This window comes from Crocodylus siamensis, chromosome 1 (genome assembly GCF_052110815.1).
Source record: "Crocodylus siamensis isolate JL-2025a chromosome 1, ASM5211081v1, whole genome shotgun sequence".
Classification (NCBI taxonomy): Eukaryota; Metazoa; Chordata; order Crocodylia; family Crocodylidae; genus Crocodylus; species Crocodylus siamensis.
In genome coordinates this window covers 317336034-317359971 of record NC_143395.1, presented here as the reverse complement: position 1 = coordinate 317359971, position 23938 = coordinate 317336034, and the positions used below count along the sequence as shown (strand labels likewise).

At 44.2% G+C, this 23938-nt stretch overlaps 1 protein-coding gene across 3 annotated transcripts in view; it reads left to right on the top strand.

Moving 5' to 3' along the window:
- The window catches only part of PCCA (propionyl-CoA carboxylase subunit alpha), a 475583-nt gene that overhangs the window by 272799 nt on the left and 178846 nt on the right, over positions 1-23938 (top strand). For all 3 annotated transcript variants that reach the window (XM_090022723.1, XM_090022741.1, XM_090022732.1), the window contains one exon: positions 14649-14751. In XM_090022723.1, the coding sequence (XP_089878849.1) occupies positions 14649-14751 (103 nt within the window). The remainder of the gene's footprint in view (positions 1-14648; positions 14752-23938) is intronic.

The window sequence follows — 23938 nt, the reverse complement described above, 5'->3', positions numbered from 1 at the left end:
CCCTGGAGGTTTTGCTACATATGCCACATTAAAAAACTTTAAGGAGACACACGAGATATTGAGCTTTGTCTCCCCAAAGCAAGTATTTAACTTTTGTTTATTTGTAAAACATAAAATAATCTAAATAAGAGCTGATTTCAGTCTCAGGATTCTATGTTGTATATTAAAAACTTAAGATAATATTTTTTAATTATGAGAAATATCTTGACAGCTTTTCTATTAACCTGTGATGCCCACTTTAAATTAAATCTTTGACTAGAGTATCTGACAGTTGTGATAGCTATTCTTAAATCTGTCTGTTGCCCTGATCTAAATTAATTTTCATCAACAAAAATGCTTGCTTTGTTAATTTCAGGTTATTTAAAAAGTGATCTTGTGCTAATCTAAAATTTGTCAGGCATTCTGAAACTGGGAAGTGTGTTTCTTCTTCTCTCTTCCTATTATAATTTGGAATCTAGACCAGAGATATCAAACATTGGGCTTATGTGTTGGATCCAGGCCACACAGCTGTTCTTTCTGGCCTGCTGGGCTGCTGGAGGGTCATCAGAAGTTGGGGAGCCTGGCCTGCTCTGAAATTTGGGGCCCTTTAGCCCCACCAGCTACAGCTGTCGGTGACAAACTTGGTTCACTGCCACTTCACCCAGAGCCCTGCCCCCACACCACCCACTGTGGCAGCTGGAGCCCTCCCACAGCTGCCAGAAGCCTGTCATACCTGCTGCTGCCTCTGAACCCCTAGCCACTTTCAAACCTGCCACTGCCAAGACTGCCACTGCACACTGTCGTGGGCTCAGTCTGGCTCATGAAGAGCCCCAGTCCACATCTGGCCTGGAGCCCCAGGTGAGTATGATGCCCTTGGTCTAGACCAGGGGTGGCCAACCTGTGGTTCCAAAGCCACATGCGGCTCTCCAGAAGTTAATATGCATCTCCTTGAATCTTTACATGAGCACATGGTGACCAGTTTATTTGGAGGCTGGTTACCGTGTGCTTGTGCAAAGATTCAAGGAGACGCATATTAAATTCTGAAGAGCTGCATGTAGCTTGAGAGCCACAGGTTGGCTACCCTTCAGTCTCATTAGCAGGGAACCTGGGATCCTCGTTTTCTGTTTTTCCGTGGAAAAACATCACAAAAAGTGATTTTCTCCTTAAAAGGAGAAAAACATGGGAAAATACAGGTTTCCCCTTACAGGCTGGCAGAGTTCCAGCCTGCAAGAGGCTGCTTGGGGGGGTGGGATGGAGGGGGTGCCATGTGCATGTGTGCACATGGCCAGCAATACAGTTAGGTAGTAGTGGAGAGCAGCTCCCTCAGCTGCCTGCAAGTAAATCTATGGTGAAGTGACATGGGTGACACATGGGGGAGGCATAGGCGATGAGGGAGGGAAAGGGGAGGAGCAGATTGAGGCAGCCACAGAAAGGGAGGGAATAGGGCAGGGCTGGGCTTGGGAGAACTGCCCAGCCAACGTAAGAATATGCAGCTGTGAAGCCCAGCTTGAGGGAGTAGGATGGAGGCATGGGTGACTCATCTGCTGACCGGTGGGGGAGCTGACTCTACCACAGCACGCATTTACAGGGAGAGGGGTATGTGGGGGGAACATGTCATGGCAGAGGGAGCACCCACTGGCTGTGGCCACATGGCTTGGGGAAGCAGTCCTGGGGTGTGGTGCATGACCATGTGGCATAGCATGGGGAGCAGCCATGGTGGGAGGGGCATGCCATGTGGGCACATGGTGTCATGGGAGGGGTATGCCACATGGGCATGTGGGGGGTGCCCACAGGCTGTGCCTGCAGGGTGTGTGGGGAGCTGGCATGGGGATGCATGCACAGTGCTCGCCAGCTGCAGCACATGGCTGCGGGGTGGGGCACGCCCTCCATGCCCACTCCCTGTGTGGCACCCTGTGGCTGTGCCCTCCCCCACCCCCGCAGGGAGTGACTGCCAGTTATGGGTGCGGGGGACATGGCACACAGCCACAGGGTGCTGCACAAGGAGTGGTGTGGGGGGGGGTGCCGTGGCCATGTGCTGCAGAGGCTCCTGTACCCCCCACCCCCCGTGCCGGCTCCCCATGCAGAAACCTGTGGCTGTGGTCATGCCCCCCCATGCCACACCCCCCCCAATGCCCAGCACGTCCTGTGGCTGCAGCTGGCAGTCACTCCCAGTGGGGGGATTAGGGGATGGCTGCAGAGTTCCATGAGGGAAGCAGGCACGGGGGCCACACCCTGCCTTGCGGTCACGTGCTGCAGCCTGTGGGTGCTGCCTGCATGCCCCCATGCCAGCTTCCCACATGCCTGCACACCACAACCTCTCCCTACCACGCCCTGCGCTCCTCGTAGCCACAGCAAGCAGATGCTCCCTTTGCAGGGGGTGTGGCTTGCGGCTGCGTGGTGCTGTATGGGGATCAGGTGTGGGGAGCGTGCTGCACCCCATGGCCCTGTGCTGCAGCCTTTGGGCACTGCCCACAGATGCTGTACTGGTTCCCTGTCATGCCCACCCACACGGGGGTGGGGAGTGCAGCGTACAGTCGCACGGTGGGGAATGGCACGCAGCCACAGGGTGCTGTGCGGGCAGTGGGCATGCCCCATTGTGCAGCCACATGCTGCAGCTGGAGGGTTCTGCCTGCGTAGCCCACGCCAGCTCCCTGCACAGCACCACCCCTGCACCATGTGCCATGCCTCAACATGGCCATGCACCATGCCCCTTCATGGGGCCTTACACCACAGCCTCCCCTGTCCATTGCCTTCCCTTACCCCGGCATGGCAGAGCACACCCTGGCTACCTCCACCCATGTGTCTGTCAGTAAGTTTCCAAGTGGCGCATGCTCAGTTGGCTTGGAACCTTATGGACAGACAGACACAGTGGGAAGTGCTATGGCTTTTATTATATTAGAATTTAGAATTTATTTTATTGTAATGATTGAGGCACTGGTAGGCTTCCAAATTGCTTTAAAATTGTAAGTATATCAATAAAACATTGTGTTCAACTGATACCTCTATATACACTGGTTTCCCTCGCTTTATGTTGCACATGCGTTCCTGGAAAAGGGTACGTAACTCAAATTCACATAAAGGGAACACACTTGACAATGTAACCAATAGGGATATATTCTAAGACCTCAACTGCACTGACTCCCTGACCCATTTCTACTTTTTTTACAAGATGATTTTGGTACTCACCAACACCAGGCAGTACATACAAGCACAGGACACTATCATAATGGGGATGGTAACTACAGAAACACATCGCAGATGAGCGAGGAGTACAGATCCACACAGGAGACTATATTTTGGTGCATGTCACTCTTACAATACACTGCACAAAGCAGCTGACTGTTGGCTTCCACCACACCGATCGCGTAAGCATGAATTTACCTCGCATTTAATGAATTTTTGGTATAAAAAGGGTCATCTCATAAGAATATATTTGCACATACAGAGCCCACATAAGGCAAGGGAAGCCTGTAGTGGTGTTTCATTTTAATCATGGAAAAATGCAGATTTTGGGGGGTTTTATCAGAAAAGTTTGGGGTTTTATCAGAGAACTTGGGATTTTTAAACAGAGAAAACCAAGATCCCTGCTCATGAGGCTTTGGTGATGGCATGATGCTATTGGGAAGTACTTATGTGTCTCATAGCTTCTGAACTTTTTCAGTCTTTAATGCATTTAAAGATCTGGTGAGGGAAGGATTTTGGGGGTTCCTAAAATGGTTTTAAAGACAAAAAGACTTAAATGAATCCTGGGAATTGTTTTTAGCACCTAAAGGTGAGGAATACTGCAGTCCTGGATACTGTTTATGATGAGTGGGGAGGACAGGTGTGACTGACTGCAATAGAGCTTCTAATCCCTTTCCTAGCCATTAGGATCACTCTTCTCTCAATTTTGCTAGGTCATGCAGACTTCTTTTTCATGCTCCAGATGTTCTGGTTTTTTTGCTTTTGTCATCCTGATGTAGTTTAGAAGGTTATTTTTATAGAGGCTCTGGCTTCTATCTTTGTCAGTAGGCACTTGCAGGTGTAAAAAACAAAGAAACCTGGCACTTAACTTTTAACTCAGCGTGTTCCCGTGCCGAGCCTCACATATGCTGAGAAGAGGCACTGCGTTATTTCTACCTGGCTCTGCATTGTCTGTAAAGATTGGGTGCTTTAGTTGGATTTTTTTGGCACTTTTATCTGATAGCTGATTGAATCTGCTTTGGCTATGAGTACCAAAAAGGCCAGCTGAAGCACCCGATCCTTATAGATGCTGCAGAGCTGGGTTGAAATCACAGGTGCTTCTTCTGGTGAAACTCAGTTGTTGTTGTTGTTTGTTTGTTTGCTTTTTAACATCTGCAAGCAGCTTCATGGGTGCTGAGCACCTGGGTTTTTTGTTTTTGATGGGTGCTTAAGCCTGGGAGCACCCATGGAGTCAGCACCTATGGTTTTTTTGCTCTTTCAGCAGCCTCCTAATGCTTCAGAGTGACAAGGTAGTCTTTTCTTTCCAGCACAGCATCAGTTTCAGCAGGTCCCTAGGACCTGCTTTGCTCCTCCCATCTGTAATCCAGCTAGCTCAGAACTCCTTGCACAGGGACGATATTGGTTCATGCTTCATTATCATAAGAGAAGAACACATCTTAGATGCACCTTTTGACATCAGATTGGAGCCCTTCACAAAATTAATGTTCCCCATAATGTAGCAGGCTTACCTTTCAGAGCTTGCATTGAGTCCCAGGCTTGAGATTCTGTTGTTCCAATTGGTGAAGCCCATCCACCAATGAGAAGGCAGCTAGAGAAATGAAGTCGCATGCCTTTCCTGAGGGGAGGGAGAGAGGAGCTCCCCGGGACCTGATTGAAGACTGCAAACTATCAGGTCTGGAAGACTTCAGGGGCGGAGCCCTGGAGAGTATAAAAGGAGCTGCATGCCCAGCATGAGAGAGATGCATCGGGGATGGAGAAGACAGAAGAGCAGGGCTTAGAAATACTGAGGAGAGCTGCTCAACAGGGCAAAGGAGTAGCCCAGGAAGAGTCCCTGAAGACTTCTATCTGCGGGGAGCTGCAGATGGCTCCAGTGGTTAGGCTCTCAATGCATAGCATGGTACGCAGCGTCTGGACCCTGGGAGCTGTGTGAGGTGGCTTGGGTCTGCAACCTTTGGCATGTGGCCAGAGACATGGCGTACAGGCTGGTTTACGGAGCAGGATCTTTGGAGCCGTTTGGGCGACTCAGGTCCCCAACCTCCACATGAGGCCAGGAGTTCGGTGCAGAGGCACTGCACGGAGGGTGAGAGACCTTGGGAGTCGCTTGAGGTCACTCGGGTTTACAGCTGTTGGCATGGGGCAGCAGCTCAGTGCAGACGATGCTGCATGGAAGGTCTGGGAGCAGACCAAGCCCTGTTGCTGCACAAGGCTTTCCAGGCCTCCAAACCCTAGCACAAGTTGAAGCTCCCACTACACACAGTGGCCCTAAGCAGAGCTGGTAGCAGCAGAGTCAGGCAGCAGGAATGCCCAGCAGGGAATAGAGCTTGACCTAGAGAATGGGAGGCAACCCTCCAGGACTGTGGAGTAGTAAGTTATCCTGGAGAGAAGGTCCCCACAGGGTAGGGACCCCTAAGGTTGTGAAGGGGCACCACGTAGGCTGCTCCTGAGTGATAGCGGGGGAGGAGGAGAGGGGCTTAGGAGTCTTTGTGATCTCCCTCTCCTTTCCTTTCCCCCCACTTCCTTAGTGGTACCTTGGGAGTGGGGCCCCTGCCCTGGGGGGCACCCAGGTAGACTAAGGATTGCTGGTTATAGTTGTAGACTGTGCCTTATAGTTTATGTAAATAAGTTGATGTAATAATTTGTATATTAATAGTTATAAGGTTGCCCGATCAATATCCTTTGTTCTGGGTTGTTCTGTCGTTCTTCTTTATTTTTTAAAAATAATTGGGTGCGTGTGTATACGTATATGTGTATGTGTGTGTGTGTGTCCGTCCTTACCCTTTAATGGTTTTGTTGTAATAATAAATTTGTATATAGTTAAGTAATTGATTGACTGGGCCTGACTCTGTAGGGGACAGAGGTATCAGCTGGGCTGTTATGTCCCTCCACAGCACACTGTCCTGCCAATAATTCCCTCAGTTGGAGAGGGAAGTACAAACCTGTGTACACCCGAGCTACAATAACGTCCTGCTTTGTAATGCAACCAAGTCAATGTCTAAATGGCCACAACCCCAAGTTCAAAAATTTTTTAAAAAAAGATGTGAAGGTAACATAGATTCATAGATTCCTAGGGGCTGGAAGGGACCTCGCAGATCATCGGGTGCAGCCCTTCTGCTCACATATTAATCTGACATACTACATATTAATCTGAACTCAAATGATACTTTGTCCCTTACATCTCATTACTTTTATATTTCATTTTAATTTTTGTTCATGTAAACAAAAAGCATATGCCATGCAATTATTAGATACTAAACTGGGGTCGTGGCTTGGTTTTTTATTTAAACATTTTTCTAGGACAAGATGCAAATAAGATTGCTATGGGAAAATGACCTTTTATGTAATTTAATTTGACGTTGGTTATGTAAAGTAATTGCATGAACCTTTTTGACTCAGCTTGGGGGATGCTGGGATAATATTGGTTTAAGCAGTCATAACATGAAGGAAATTAGAGAGAAATACTTCTTCTCTGTCTTCCTCCCAAAGCAGAATCTGCCTTTTAATTGTAATAGATATATACAGTTTAGTTTTAAATAACCTAAGCAAAAGAACTTCTGTCACTTTTGTTATGTAAAAATAAAAAGACTTTGTTTTGTTGTTCTTTCTGTTGTTTTGCTATTCTGTGTCAGCAGCCTGGATAGTCAGTACAATGACCCCATAAATGCAAAAGCACAAGAAAAATCTTTAAAGTTTTGCTAGGAGAAAGTGGAAGAAAGGTGTTATTGTCATCATGATTTCATAGAAAAAAGGGCTTGTCAGAATTTATTTATTTACTTTACAAGATTACAGGTTTGTTTGATATTGGCAGGCAGACTATCCCTATAATTCTTGTGCTCAGCCTTTTTCCCCAGCAGGGTAGATGCACCATGCCAAATCTGTCCATGGGCTGGATCTGGCTGGTGATCCTCATCTGGCACCTGTGACAGGTGCAGTGGGCACCATCTGGCTGTACAGAGGCAGATGTGGGGCAGCCTATGCCTTGGCTGCACGGGGAGAAAAGGAGCATGGCCCAGCCCAAACCCATCCCTGCAGGGGAAGAGGACATGGCTTGGCCCCATGGGGTGGGGGGGAAGGGCATAGTTTGCCCCTTATCCAGATGTGTGGCCAGGCGGCATAGCTCAGCCTTGCAGGAGGAAGGGAGCACAGCTTGGCTGCAACCATCTGTGTGAGGCTTGGGGGTTTGGTAATTTGGCCAAGGCAAAGGTGGTCATAATAATGTCCACTGTTCCCCTGCTGCCAAATTTTCTGATCCATGAGGAGCCCCCTGGGCCAGATACGATAGCTCTGTGGGCCTCATTTGACCTGTGGGCAGGCAGTTGAGCATCTCTGGCCTATTGCATAAGATGGTCTATCTATGTTGATATAGTATATTTGGATTTCTCCAAGACATTTTAGCTGGTAACACATTACATTTTGATTACAACACTTTCTTTATATGGAATTAATAGGGCAGAAAATAGGTGGATTAAAAACTGACTCAGAGGCATCTTGCTGACAGGTGGTTGGTAAAGGGTGATGACTAGAAAATGATATTTAGAGGTTTGCTTTTGGGAATTGGTTTGTAGATAAAATATATATGCGTTAGCACAATAGTCCAGGGTGGCAGCCAGGGTTAATTGATTTCTAAAGGCTTGGTCACACAGTCGCACAGTTCTCACAGCCTAAGGCAGACAGGGTGTCTAACACAGGAAGGCCAACAGATATACACGTAGCTTGGGAAACTGTGGGCATATTCCAAACTGTTCAATAACGAGATAAGGTGGCCCCACCCCACAAGGCCCAAGAGTTGGGGCCTGGGAGTTCTGGTTCTGGGGCAGCAGACCAAATTAGGAGAAGACCCAGAAAGCCCAAATTAGGATGTGTACATGTAATGGGGGGCTTGTGAAACAAAGGAATATGCCAACAGGAGAGAATGTGGACAGCATGACGACCACAGACAGTCCAATCAGCAATAGCCATGGATGACAAGTCATCAGGAGGGAAAAAGAATACAAAAGCAGAAACTTTAGCGCAACAAAGGGTCTCTGAGAAGGGTCCCCAAGAGAGGAACCCGAGGCCACATGGACAGAGGGGTCGCTGAGAGGGGAACCGGAGGCACCATGGACAGAGGGCATACCACCACCCTGTCTCATCCACCCTATGGGGCGGGAGGAAAGGGGGAGCGGAGGCTCAGCCTCCAACCTCCAGGCTGCTGACATCTGACATCTTAAGAGTGAAGCTCACGTCCTGGCCAGATGGATCTTGACTCTGATGACAGACCTAGGATTAGTAGCTGTAGAATTGTTTGTATTATTCTTTTCTGTTATTACTGTGTATCAATAAATTTGCCTATTATTGAATGTAAAGGTTGTAGTTAATCTGGGGGTTTGGGTCTACCCCGTAACAAGGTATCTGGCTCATAAATCCAGTGCCAAGAAAGGGGAGATATGAAGAAAGAAGCTATATCTAGCCTTTGGGGTCATTTCTTGCTCCAGCATTTTTCAGTCATTTTATCAACCATCTAGAATCCTAGGCCAGGAATAGGCAAGCCCCGGCCTGAGTGCCAGAGTGTGGCACACAGAAGCATTTTGCTTGGCATACATACCTCAGGGCAGATGGTGGTGAAGGACTTGGGATTGTGCTGCCACAACAAGGATCAGGCCCTTTGTGGCTCCTCAGCTGTTTGCCCCTGACACACTAACATCTTACAAGTTGAGGTTGCAGGTGTTTTTGGCAGTGTGCCTGCAAACATTACTGACCCCTGCTCTAGGTGATGATGATATTAAAAATTCTGGGTAGTAAAGTTAATGATACAAACATTTATTGGATAGTAACACTGTTGAGGCACATTACTGTTACAGTGATCTAAATCACTGGTTAAATGATCGAAGTTCAGGCAATGCATTGCAATGTGGCCAAATGCAAGTAGGACAGCTGAAAACAAAGAAAGCAGGCCATGCTTATAGAAAAAGAGGCTCTGTGGAAAAGTATGGACCTCTAAAATGACTGGACCAGGTGATTATCAGGGATCCTGGTTTTCTCTGATTAAAAAAAAAATTCCCAATTTCTGGGCTAAAAAAGTAACCCAAAATCCACATCCACATTCATGTGAATCCACATTTTTCCATGATTAAAGTGAAACGTCACTACTATATACAGTAAAATCCCCATTACGGGATCGACCACCACCACTCATCGCCCTGTGCCTTAGCTGCTCTGCGTGCAGCCACCGCAAACCCTCCCCCCGCACTGCCGCTTCACCACATGTGCTGGATAATAGATTTTACTCTGTGTGTGTGTGTGTGTGTGTGTGTGTACACACTATAGATATAGTAATGGCATTTCATTTTAATCACAGAAAAATCTGGATTTAAATGAAATGCCACTACTAACTATCTGTCTTGATAGATAGATAGATAGTGGTGTTATATATAGTAGTGACATTTCATTTTAATCATGGAAATATGTGGATATTGGGTTACTTTTTTTAACCCCAAAATTGGGGATTTTTTTATCAGAGAAAACCGGGATCCCTGCTGATTATAAATAATCATCTTACCATGACTTATCAGTGAAGGGTTATAACAAGTTTATGTGATCCTCAGATGTGAAAGAAAGGGAATATGAAGTGAAAAAAAATGGATATGATCCTTGCTTCTATACATATGGTTGATGAGACCAGATTTAGAATATGTCCATACCTAAAGAAGATGTAGCTATCTTGGGGGGAGTTCTGAGTAGACTCATAAAAATAATTCAGAGGCTGAAAAACTCATCTTCTGATGAGAAGCATAAGGAGTTCAGTCTGTTCATCTTGCTGAAGAGAGGGTGGAGGTGACTTAATTACTAGCTTAGATACTTGCACATGAAGAGATATCTGATAATGGGGATGAGGGGGAAGACAGTTATGCAGACAAGTTGAAGTTAAATAACTCAACCTTGAAATAAGATGCAGTGTCCTAGTAGAAAGGGTATGTGAAATCTGGAATAGCTTCTTAAGGAAAATGGTGGACTCACTATTGCCTGGAGTCTTTAAAATGAGATCAAATTTCTTTCTAAAAGACATACTTTAATCCAGGTTCATATGCAGAATATGTGACTGGCTGATCATAATGGTCTCTTCAAGCCTTGTAGTCTTTGAACCAAGCCCTTGCCAGGCTTGTCCCTGAGGCCAGACACTGGCTTGGGGAACACCTTAGCAAAGTGGGGTCAGGGGAGTGAGGATTAAAATCTGGGTAGGCATGGGACCCCAGTCAGGGTCTGCCCAGCTTTTCCCCCTGCTCTTGCTTGGGTGGCTTGGGGCCTGGCCAAAGCCAGCTGGCATGGCCCTGCTATCCATCCTGTGCTGGGGCTGCAGGGCTGAGCTGAGCTGGCCTGTGGGTGCTGCTGAAGGCAGAGACATAGGGGGAGCCCAGGCTGGGACCACAGGAGCTGCATGGCCAGATTGTTCCCAGCTCCCGATGCCTGAGCCAGGTAGGGCTGTCATGGAGCCCCAGAAAGCTGGGAAGGGCTCTGCTGGGCCAGCCTGTTCCCGACTTCAACCTGCACTCCCTTCTGTATCCTGAATCCCTGGCATGTGGTTAGGCTGGGCCAATGTTTCTCTGTGTTCCCATGAGCCACTTTGGGCCACATGGGTGCAGTTGGCATGGCTCCTGCCTGACCCAGCTGCATAGTGGAAACTGCCATCCCAGCCACTCCAGCTGTGTGCAGCCTCAAGCGGCAGGTAGGAATACAGTGCAGCACTACGGTAGCAGCGCCTGTACCCCTACCAGGCCCTGCCCTGGCTCAGCAGGGCCTGGATAACCCACAGATCCTGTCCCTTTTCCTTCTGTGCCCCTTTCCCTGCCAGTGGGGAGAACTTTACCTGAGCTTCAACTGTCTGGTCTGTGAATGGTGCAGGGTCGTAGCTGCACACGGACAACCTACAACCTACAACAACTTCAAATTTCTTGGTTTTTCAGTAGTTAACATCTCAAGCTTTGGCATTTGTATAAAGCGTTTTTTCTTATGTAATAAAATAATCACTGACCATTGCTAGTAAGCAGCCTACAATAGATTTTCATAAGTGTATACCTCCAAAGCTGCACTAAGGGCATTCTCAGTAAGCTGGCACATTTGTAGTAGCTATATACAGACAGCTAGCTTTGGTAAATTGTTAATAGTTTCCTTCCATTATCTTTCAGATTTACCCATTCACAGTGGGCACCACAGCCATCCCTGGGTTATAGTTTACTGAAATTGTCACAGCCAATGCAAACAGTTACAAACAAGGGAAGTTAGAACACACCCTCCCCAACTATCACCCTGTTCCCCCCTTGGGTTTTTTTATAATGAAAAGGTGTACGTAACTCTTGTTCTCTTGTTAACCTGTTTCAAGTTGCTGACTTTTGTTCACTGTTTGGAGTTTGATTTTTATTGAAGATTGAAGGAGAAAATAGTTTTTGCAGTGCAGAGAAGTGCGAAAGCAGTTATTGATTTCACTTGTGATGAAGGTCGTGCAATAAAACCTCCAAATTGGGATCTTTATAGTTTTCCTTGTCCTTGTATGAGTTGATGCTGTTTATATTTGTGGGAGCATGTAGACATACATAGACTTGGTCACACCAACATGTTATAGGCTTTTTTTTAGTGGGGGGAGGGAGGGGTGTGTGACAGAGTTTAATGTACGTTTTCCTGTATGTAAGGGACTTTTCTTGTTATTGGTGGAGGCATGGAAACAAATATTTAAATGTGCATACTATCTAATTTAAAGAAACCTGATAATAGAATGTATACTGTTGGGTTGTAGATATCTGACAGCTCACTTAATCTGAAGCCTAAGAGCCAAACTAGTTTGCTCATGAAGCTGCTTAGAGTCTCATATGCATACCCAATATACATAGAAGTTCTGAACTGCTGATTTTCATTTTGCCATCAGTTTTTCCATTGTTGGCAAGAGAAAGATCAAGATTATTTTCTGAGTCAGCTTTCAGAAGTTGCATCGTGTGTGTATTTGATAAATTTCCATTTTAAGGCAGATGAAGCAATAATAAACATTGAGCAAAGGAAGTTAGAGTAATCTGTTAGCAGAATATGTTAATAATGACTAAATTAAAATAAATTGATAAAGATCTTTTGGCTTTTGTGAATCTTTGTTATTTTTAAATTTACATTATTTTACTTGTGACAGCTACCCCATTGTACCATGTAAGGGCACTCATCATTACCCTACTATAATGCCGTTGCTGCTCTGTGGCTTCCAGGTGATACCATTCACTTTTTTTCTTTTTGCAGAATATGCCAATTGTAATCATTACAAAGCTTCAAGGATGCTCTCCTTGAACTGGGTCTTATGCAGAGGTCATCCGTATTTTGAAATTCTGGTGCTGTACTATTTATAATAAGCTTTGATGCTTTTGAGAACTTCTGTTAAAGATTTCCCCATGGATAACACTAAATCAACTTACAGGTAGTAGCAGTGGTGGACACTGGCATTCAGCAGTAGTGATCACAGGTGAAACATGAATAAAAGTTTGAGAGTTCTTTGACCAAGTACACCAATCATTTTGTGGTCCCATGATGTTATTTGCTGTCCTTCTGTACAGCTCTCCAGTAACCCCTCTAGCTGATGACTGCTAAGATAGGCAGCAATGTAGAGCCTCTGTTTACATGCTTCTCCTTGATGGAGTGCAGTAGGGTTGCTTGCTATTCTAGGATACTAAGGTCTACTCCCTAGTCCATTTATTAGGCACCTAGATTTAGACACCAAAGGACGATCCTATTCTGTTCTGCTCAAGTCCATGAAAAGACGTTAACACAAAAGTTGGGTGGGTTCTTGTCCACCTGGCTCCTTTGTGTGACTTAGTCTTAAGGTTGAATAGCACATTACAAAAATATATGGGATAACTCCTCCCTCTTCCCCTCCCACTCCTCTTCCCCCTGACCTCCCCAGGCCTATAGCAGAGTGGAAAGGGATTGCACTTAGATGCTTAAATGGAATAGGATTTGGCCTTAAATGCTGACATTGAACTCATCTTGCAAATCTTTAGTCACATGAGAAATTGTCAGTGCTAGAAATGTACATACCAAAGTAATTGATACCATTTCACAGGAGGGTTTGAAGGATTAAGCTCTTTATTTTGACTTATTTCATATTACTGCAAAGTCTCTTTGTTTACTGGTCCTTATGTAAGTAGGATGTAATCCAAATGAAATGATGTAATGTTCTTTTTTATTTAATTGGAGTTGATAGTAATCTTCAGAGATTCAGAATGCATTTACTGATGAGGAATTTAGTGGGGACCATTTTTATTGTAATTAAAACAAGGCGTTTATTTTGACCTAGCACTATATATTGTCATTCCTGTCTGCTACCTCTACTAGTTATCTTTTTTCTTTCTAACCTTCCAACTAAAGCTTTTATTTCTTCATTATTTCCTATCAACTACTACTTTCTAGTCTCTGCCTCCCAAACACTTTTCTTGCCCTGTATTCCTACCTTCTGAGCAGTATAATGTCTGTGCTAAAAATTCTCTTACCTGTTGTTTTCACTGTTGTCTCTGCTATGAAACCCCCAAACTCTGCTACCCCATATATTTTAACTTCTTGTTGCTGCTTTTAAAAGAAAGCATAATTCTTCATTTTCTTACTGTAATCACTCTTGCCTCATTTCAGATCATCTTCCCCTTTTTGACATTTCAGCCTTATACACCCATTCACCAGATTCTTTCATGAATGTCTTTGTCGTCTTTCCTGCTTTCTGCTGAGCTGTTTCTGAAGTCATTTATAGAGCCTGTATCTCTCCTATTTTAAGCCCCACTTGAAAACTCATTTTTGCCACACTACCTGTGAGGAAGCTAGTTGACTTCTATTTTTTGGACCAAGACCTTGACTTCTCTATTTATGTTGTACCTCTTCTGCCTACTTTAATTTGTCTTTCTGCCTTTATGTTGTAAGACATGCTTTGGGGAGTGGAGTTCATACCACTACTTTGTTTAGAAAATGTTCAGCATAGCCTGGATATGAGTAACAAATTAATATGGCCTGACAGACACTCCTGGTAATTGGGCTGACAGTTCTCAGTCTTTTCGGCAAGATAGACTGGTGTATTTATCACTCACAGAGTGGAGAAAATGTAGTCTTGAGAAGGTAAAGTATTGAAAAGAATGCAGCATATTTTGAGTAAGTTCTAATGTACAGATGGATTCTTTACCAGCATGAGCCACAATATGTCAACCAGTGACATTTTATTAATGAAAACAAGATGCTGTGGCATCATTTTTTTTTCTTTCACTTGTCAGATTGTTTTAACAGAGATACCAGTGTTAACACTAGGGCTGATCTGTATGAAAACATACTATTTAAACCCTGAAACTGTGAGCGTCTGCCATGCTGTTTTTTAATTTAGGATAAAAAATATTTAGAATATGACTATAGAGCTTTATAGTTTGTTTTGCATATGTGTTTAGTGTGGAGGGAATAAATTGGCTCATGGCGTTTAACCATTTTTAAAACCTGTTTTTTAAAACTAGGACACAAATTGACAGATCTTGAAAAAAGGGAACTACTAGCAACAGCAGCATCTTTGTATGTGGCTGAACAACAGAGATCACAGCAATTTTTAGGGACTCCAAGGTAAGTTCATTTTGAGGAGTTCAAATATGAAGTTGTTAATGACGTCTTTCCATGCACAAGAGGGGCACTGGTGAGAAACTGCATGGTTTTTTAATATAGTCTGTTTTTTCTAAATTCAAATGAGCTTTAGCTTGCATTCCCTTATTCATATAAGTCATATATGATTATTTTTGTCCTACATATTAACAAACTAATAGGCACAAAAACATGTTACAAGCCAGAATTGTAATTAATGCACATCAGGAGTTTCATTAATGCAGAATGTTGCTACATTAGTAACTAACCACAAATTGAGCATCACAAATTTCCCATGTGCCTGTTTGAAGCTATCTCAGCACTTTGGGATAATATGAACATTCAGCTGCAAAATAGATCTTTAGAAAAATTGTAGATTCATGAGTAATTTATTACGTTAATGAAGGGACTTAATAGTTTGGAGTCCAATTCTGTAAATGTTTGTAAAATCAGCACCTTAATTTTTAAGTGTGGAGTCTAGTGCTAGGATGCAGTAGGAATTTGGTTGCTTTCCCATTCTTTCAGATAGCAGCTGTTGGTAACATACTTTAACATTGGCCATGCACTTGAGCATAACTAGTGCCAAAAGACTAATTCATTTCTTTGGCTTTCTGGTAGACAGTGAGTTTTATTTCTATGCTGCTCTTAGCTTTTATTGGTGTTTGGCCTGAGATTTTAAACTGCAGCCCTGCTCAGTAAATCGCAGCTCCTTGGTGGCTTCTGTTCAGTCTTATATAGTATGACACTGATATAATTTAATTAATTATAAAACCTGTGTTAGGGAAGTTAACATTAGTAAGAGTTTTATGCAATTCATGAAAACTTCAACTGAATTCTTTCTTTTCTTTAGCATAGTTGCTCTTCTGTGTTGTGTTTTGTTTTGATGAGTATCCTAGATAGTAACTTTTTTGTTCTAAGCCAGAATGCAGGGTAGACATTATTATTCAAATTCCGTAACAGTGGTTTGACAGAATATTCTGTTACCGTTTTTACAGTGGTCAGGAATAAATCAGATGGTGGTTTCTAGAAGTCTTTATTTTTATTTGTATTCACAATGATAACTAGTACCATATGTTTTTTTCAAAAAAGAAAAAAAGAAAAAGAAGACAGTAAGGCTTTGCAATATATGGTGCACACAGAGCAAAATCACAACTTGTCTTTTGCACCCAGGGAAGAGTAAAGTGATGTAAAGCACCCCTTTATTGCCTCAGTGAATTGCACATATTATAGCCCCCTCAAAATCACTGCTCCCAAACCGTTAGGGATGGATGATAAGCGTGAATGAGGAAGATAGAGCAGAACTTTGTACTGACCAGCACAGACAGCTAAATGATCAGTTGCTGATATAGCCAGGTAACAGATTATTTCACTCGTTAAACAAGAAGGGGAATTATGAGACACATCATGGCTCTCAATGTCTGATTTTGTTCTCTGACCTGATTTTGGATCAATGCAGCTGTGATGTCTTTTTAGAAGGCCAGATTAACATCTGACATCCTTAAAACCATAGCTTGATAGGTGGAGATGATGAATTGCCAGTGTGAGGAGAGGTGAGGCTTCTTTTCTTGGTAGGGCTGTGGACCGTGTCTACACCATGTTGGACTGTGTTAAGGAATGCTGCCAGGAAAACATGGCTGGCTTGCTCACTTCTGTGCACAATTCATGCTGAACAGATGTTACCTTCTATTGCTGCTAAAGTAGCCATGGGTGTGAACCAGGAAGTGGCTGTGTCATATTTCAGCAAGGATGGGTAGTACTCCCTTGCATTATTGCACATGGTGTAGACATGACTAGGGTTTGGTGCTTTCAGCTTAGTCTTCAAGTATTGGTGCTTTCTGCCTGTGTCCAGCAAACACAGAGTCAGAACCAACTCCTTGGAGGTTCTCTCTATAGTTTTCACAAAGTGGTAGTTTAGAAGCTAGTATTTATGTTCTGTTGAACAGTTCCCATGTCAAATGTCCATGTGTGTTTTGAAGCTTATCCCCTTGGTAACAATAGTAAGACTGCCTGCTGAGAACAGGCAGGAACCAAATGAATAAAAGAGTTTGCTGATATGTATCTACTAAATTAAAAATAAATAAATAAATAAATACAACTGCCAGTGACTTTTCAGTCATGAAGCCCTTTCAGAAAATGTCTGTGGGGGAAATACTGACTACACTTACTCTTTTTAATGCTTGTGCCGTATTATTCTGTTGATTTGTTGATTTCTAAATAGATCTGAAGTCTAGTCAACTTCAGTAGACTATATGTTGAAGCTCCTAGCCTGACATTGTTAGATATTTCTTGCCTCACTGTTTTTGTCAGTAACCACAATACTTTGCTCTGTAATTTATCTCTAACAACTTTATTTACAAACCATGTTTTTCTGTTTTCACTTCAAATCTGCTGTAAAATGTGTCCATATTGGTTTAACTGATTTGTTTTTTCTGAGGTAGAAAAAAAGATTTTGTGATCACAAAAAGGAAAACACTAGACCAGTTCTTATGTGCATAAAGGAACTGCTAAAAATAACTTCAGTGTTTGCTTTACCCATCTTAGACAATGAAGCCAGGAAGAGCTCTGTGGGGTTACTTTGGCATAGCCTCCTGCGTTAGGTGGTGTGGGATGTTGAACTATCTTGGGGCGCGCTGGGATGTACAAATGCTGCAGCCTATTAAGTGGTACACCATAATATTCTTTCTTGTTTATACAATCTCTGTTGCCTTTGAAAGTGCTCAGTATCCCACATGAATAATTAGGGAGTAGAGCTGTGGGGACAGAGAGTGCACATTGCTTCTTTTGGGAGAACCATTGCAAACTGCTGGGCACTTGGAAATAAGGGGAAGAGTAGAGTAGGGACCCATGGTATCTGCAACGAAGAACAACATTGTCTTTTTCATGGCTTTGGACAAGGAAAGTAGTTCATTTAGGGAGAAATGGACATCTGGCCTAGGTACAGACAGTACACTTAATGTGCTTTAAAGCTGTAACAGAACAAATATTCACAGCACTTAAAGCACCTTAAAAATGGTGGATCCCACTCTAAGTTAACCCTTGATGCATGTAGTATTAGACTAAAGAGCTGTAGATTAGAGCGCTTTTTTGAATATCTGCAGCACATCCATCATGCTTCAATGTAGGTCATATTCTGTCACCATCCCAGAGGCCCCTTGCTGGGCAGCTTGCTAGCCTCAGCAGTTGCTTGTCTCTGTCTCCTCCCTGTGAAGCCAGGCAGGGTGATAGGGAAATGGCCTCTCTGCTATGCAGATCCCCTCCCCCACCCAAGTTTGTGGGTCTTGGTGACAGCTCTGCCAGGTCCACACAGCAGGAGGGTGCCCTCGACTCTCCTCCTCAGCCTCTTGATACCTGCAGCCAGGAGCTGCAGCATGGGGCTGCCTGGCTCAGCTTTTCATCGTGCTGGGAACTGGGGGCAGAGGGGAAGAAACTGCCCAGCCCCCACTGAGACTCTAGCCAGCAAGCTGTGAGGGGGCCCTTGTGGTGGAGAGGCTCTCTTTTCCCCATAAGCAGCACTAGAAAATATTATTTGGCGGGGCTGGGCAGTGTGGAGTGCACCCACCTCACCCCGCTCCTCCCCCTCAGGGCTGTTCTGGTGCTGGTGCTGTGTGCATGGCGGCGGAGGAGCATGTGGCGGGGGTGCACTGTGGCAGCAGTGGCACTGGAGCCACTGTAATCAGCCCAGTTTGGGGTGGCTAAGCCCTGTTAGACCTGGCCGTAAACATTTGCTTCTGCCTCTGCCAGCCTTTTGAATGAAAACCTAGATTCTGCAGTCAAACCCAAATCCCATGCTTGATTGTATGTATCACTAACTACAGGGTGCTGGCCAGCATCCACTGTGCTGTCCAGTGAGTTATTGTACTGTTAAGATCAAACCTGCAGTTTACTGAGCAGTTCTCAAATGGGCTGTATGCTTGCTAGGGGTTCTTTGAGCAGTCTCTGGGTTGACGGACTGAACACCCCAGTACACACCTTCATTATGTTAAAAAGAATAGCTCCTGTAAATGAGATTGTAATGTAGGTAAGTTTCCTCTGGCTGTATGAACACAGTAATGGATTCCCGTAACCAGTCCCTTTGGATCAACATACCAGCCACTAATAAGAATGACTCATCAATTCTTATAGCAGTAGATGTACAGGTATTTGTATTTTCTGCAGTATGTGTTTTCTGTATTTTCCTTATTTTAGACCTTTGATTGAATTTTCTTTAGCTCGCTTTCTTGGGAAACTGAAACAGTTTAGAGTTGTTAAAAGCTAATTAACTAATGACGTATTTGGCACCGTGAAGGTCAGCCAGTTTTGTGACTATTTCACTGTGATATTCAGATAATAGGAGCACATATTTTGTATAGGAAACAGTTATGAAGGATTAATGATTGTTTCATTGTTCAGCTTTCACTTATTTTACATAGAACTTTCCTTGCATATATGAACTTTGCAGTAAGGTAGTTTATTGTGAAAGTGGTGCCACCCACAGCTGCTAAACTGATTTACAGCATCTAGTAAAATCCTGAGGTCTCCTAGACAGAATTTGATCTTATTTCAAGTGAAAACATATTTTGGCTGAAGTGAATCCAGCTTATTTTATGCCTTTTTGATGTTACTGAGCCTCTGAGACCAAAACTGATGTTGTATAGTGGAATCTTCGCGTTTTGGCTTCAGTCTTGTTTTCATTAGTGGCTTGGGAGGGGAATAGGAGAGTGACTCTCCAGGTGTGGCTACATCATGCTATCTCCTGGGTCTACTAATGTAATGTTTATACTTCTAAACCCAATTGCCTGCAGCACTTCCTATGTGTTGCTTGTGTTGGCCACTAAGCATATTTTCCTAATTTTTGTATGGGTTTTACCCTTTCATCATTTATGACTTGGAAAAAAAAGTGAGGCTACATGCCCATATTACCTGATACTGCATGTTAAAAGAATAGTAATGTATTTAAAATATTTTTACATGGTTGGCAAACAACCTAAATGTTTTCCTTGGCCACCTGGTTACAGCAGAAGACTTGAGATGGGAAGATCTGGGTTATATTCCTAGCTCTTCCTTGTACTATCTGGAGCCAGTCAAGTCACCAAATTATGCTTAATTTTACCCATCTGTAAAATGCGCTTAAGACTCCAAGCTGCTAGGGCTATTGTGAAGATTCATGTGTGTTGAGTGTCTTCCGACAGTCTTGACAGAAGGCACCGTAGGAGTGTAAACTATTGTTAAAAGTAAAAGAACATTTTCATATAACTAAGTATAGTGTTAGTTTTATTATGTATTAGAAATAATTGTCTCTAAATGAATGAAGTTTTCTGTTATTGAATACAACATTCAGACAATAAAAACATCCATTCTTATCTGTAGAACTTGATTTAACTGTTGGTCAAATGCCTACCAATCAGTTGACCAAGTTCCTGGAAAAATTGACTAATATTGTCTTTAGTGAATGCTGACCCGTCCAAAGCCAGGGTTCTGGACTCAGAGTGCAATTGATGAACTGGGAGCACTGTGGTAGTTGTACATTTTGTTTTTATTTTGTAGATGTATCTAGATTTTTTATTTATGACTTTGGATGTAAATGCTAAATGAAACGCTGGTAAAAGTTGTCAGCTATGCCAGTCGGTAAGCTGAGGAAGTAGGAAGTTGCATATATGAGGCATATGTAATTTAGAGCAAGCATATAACTGCCCAGAAGTTGGTGGAAGAAAGCAACTTTTAGATATGCTTGCTATCACCCAGTATACCCACTGTGCTGGTGAGTCTTGGAGGGAGTGCGTAACCCCAGTTGTCTGTCAGTCAAGGATTCCCTTACACTAGGAGACTGCTTAGCTGCCCTGCTAAAGAAGCCTCCTGACCTGTAAGTCCCACTTGGCTGCGTCCACATGAGCAGGGACATTTGTTTTCCCAGGAACAAGAAGCAGCAGCTGCTAGTTGCTAATGTGCACCTTGTACTGCTGCTAGAGGTCCCCGGGAAACACCTGAGCCATGCGTCCTCTGGCATGGCAGGTTATCTCAGTTTGGGTAAGGAAGGCTGGGACTAGTACTGGGCTGGCCCCAGCAGCCTTACCTGGGATCCTGGGGGCCTTCTGGGGCTGCAGCAGTAGTGATCCTGCTGCTTAGAGCCTGGCTGGCAGCTGGAGTGTGGCTCTGGCTGGCCTGGATCTCGTTTTGGGCACTGTGCACTGCCCCTGTGTGCACCGCTCTGCTTTTTTTTGTGTGGATTTTTTTGACCCCAGGATGTTCTGGGGTCAACCTCCCCCTTCCCCCATGCTATTGCCTTGCAGTGCAGAGAACAGCTGAATGTGCGGTATATAGTGCCACAGACATGTCCATGCTTAGCTGGACACGGCCCTCGAGCTCAACAAAGAGACCAAATAGGAGCTAACCTTTAACGCGTTACTTTTGAAAAAACACAATATGTTGACAGAAGAAATAGATTTCAGGTTACTAGACTACTCTAAACTAGTTACTTAACATGGATAGAGGCTTCTCATTTGCAGCACATCCTCACTTATAAGTAAACTGTATCAATTATGTAACACCATTTTCCCCTTGAACTACAGGAGTAACTTGAGCAGTTATTGTAAGCACAGATAAATGTTTATACTGTACATTAATCTACAGATACCCCCCTAGTGTAATATAAAGGTAAAACACTTTATTTTCATTTGCTAAGGATGATTGAATACAACTCACTTGTGGCTTTCCTTTGTTCCGCCTCTTTCGAGTTATGCAGTCATCCTTAACGTATGAAAATAAGACTGTCTCATTCTCAGTGTTCTGATCTCCTTGTCAACAACTCATGCATTCCATTCATGATGTATTATGATGCTACCAAAACCTCTATGTATTTACATAATCCTTGCAGCTTCAGACCATTCTTCCATTATTTCTTTTTTTTCCCTTGTGGACTACTGAGCTAGTAAGATATTTTTCTCCCACTCTCTCTGTAATATACTTGGAGATACTTATCACAGCTTTCCTCTTTTGTCTCTTTGGACAATATTTGTCGAGTTGTTTTTGACTTCTAATAATTGCTTCTCAAGCTTCTTGTCCTTTTTCTTCCTCTTTCTTAACCAAAGCTAAACCAATAGACTTATGTAATCGTCTTGTCATCTTAATATGTGGTGATATGTTGTCCTTCTCCATGTTTGCTGTTCAGTTAGTTATTAAAGAAAGATTGTGTGTATGTATACATATGGACATGTGGTTAGATACAAATCTACTATTTTTATAAGTGTTGAAACCTAACTACAGTTCAGTCAAAATAGAAGTAAAATATCTTAAAGTGGGTATCATGGCATAGCTTTTTATGAAAAGTAAACACTGTGAGACAGCTTCTTGATGGGAGATTGAGCTGGTAGGAGGAATGGTATTGTACAATGCAAGGGAAGGAAAGTACCTCCATAGTTTATATGAAGGCATATTCCCAAAGCATGATGGTGCATGACAGTGATGGCCAAAGTTTTTGACAGGCATGCCGCAAGTTAAGTCTTACCTCTCCTTGGCCACGTCCAGACTAGTGCGGCTGTGCAGTATGTGGCGTCGCAGACACCGTATCGAACATTCAGCTGTTCTCTGTGCTGCAAGAAAGCAGCATGAGGGTAGGGGTTGGGGTTGACCCTTGGATATCAAAAAAACCTGCTCAAAAAAAGGTGGAGCGGGGTACATAGGGGCAGCATGTGTTGCTTGAAACTGGAGCCTGGCTGGTTGGAGCCATGCTTTGGCTGCTGGCCAGGCTTTGAGGCAGGATCACTGGTGCTGCTGCAGCCCTAGGAGACCCCCAGGACCTCAGGTAAGGCTGCTGGGGCACAGGTGTTCCCTGGGGACAACTAATGGCGGCACAAGGTGTCCCACTGCTAGTTGTCCCCAAGGAACCAAAGTCCATGATCGTATGGATGTGGTCTTGGAGTGTTGCTCTGTTCCTTGCCCCCCCAGAGGCATAGCTGATAGCTTGTGCCCCGGGATGGCAGTAGGGGAGCAGGAGTCTCCAGATGTGCAGAGCACAGCTGCAGTCAGGGTGCTGCTGAGAAAAGAGTTGTCACCATCAAAAGCCTGGTTAACCCTTCCTTGAGCTGCAACCATTGCAGCTTTATATGGTGAGTAAGGATCCTAAGCAGCTGCAGGGCTGGTGAACTCTGAGAATCATAGAAAACTAGGGTTGAAGGGGATCTCAGGAGGTCATCTAGTCTAGCCCCATGCTCAAAGCAGGACCATCCCAGGATACATCATTCCAGCCAAGACTTTGTCTAGCTGGGTCTTAAAAATCTCCAAGGATGGAGATTCCACAGCCTCTCTTGGGTAACCTGTTCCAGTGTTTTACTGCCCTCCTAGTGAGAATTTTTCCTAATACCCAACCTAAACTTCCCTTGCTGCAAATCTTAATCTGGCTCTTGGCAGTGACACCTCCTCTTGCAGAAGCTTCCTGTCACCTTTCCACTCTCTGCAGCTGGAGGCTTGAACCTCCCTGCCTCCATTCCTCTGAGTGCCTGGGCTCAAATGTTCCACACAGTGGCTGCCTGCAGCATATGGGCTGCAGGCTGGCTACCTGTTTGTTTGCTTTGCATCTCTTGGGCTACAAATTACAAAGAAAACTAAAAACATTTTTGCAAGCATTTTAAAGAGGTGTTGAAAGAAACTGCTCCATACTAGTCATGTGCGGGGGTGTTTGGCCTGTGAGTCTCAAGGCCAGGGCGTTCCATGTGCCTTATCAGCTGTGATAGCTTTATTATTTTGTGACCACAGCTGTAACAGGTTTCTTTATCCTGTGAGAGCCTCAGCTGAGGTACCTTTTGAGGCTGCACCTAAAGATACTTTCAATTTGCCATGTGCCCAGCAACAGCTTCAGGGCTCCATGGAACAAGAAGTAGTGTCCTGCCCTTTTGACAGGGTGCCTTTAGAGCTATATACTCTGTACCAGCTGGTGCCTCCGTGGCCAGGGATGGGTCATGCACTGGCATGGCTTCATGAGGTGGCATTTTCAGAGCCCATGACATTAATAGGGGGCTTGCACCCTTGGGCAATTGTATGCCAGAGGCTGTCTGAGAGGTTACTGGGGTCTCCCAGAGCACTCTGCTCCCCCTTCACTTTGCAGCCGCTACAGTGGTAACTCTCTTAATGAGGTCACCCCCAGTTGCACTTTGAGGCCAGCTGGGTGGCACCCTCAGGGTGTGGGTGATTCCATGGGCTG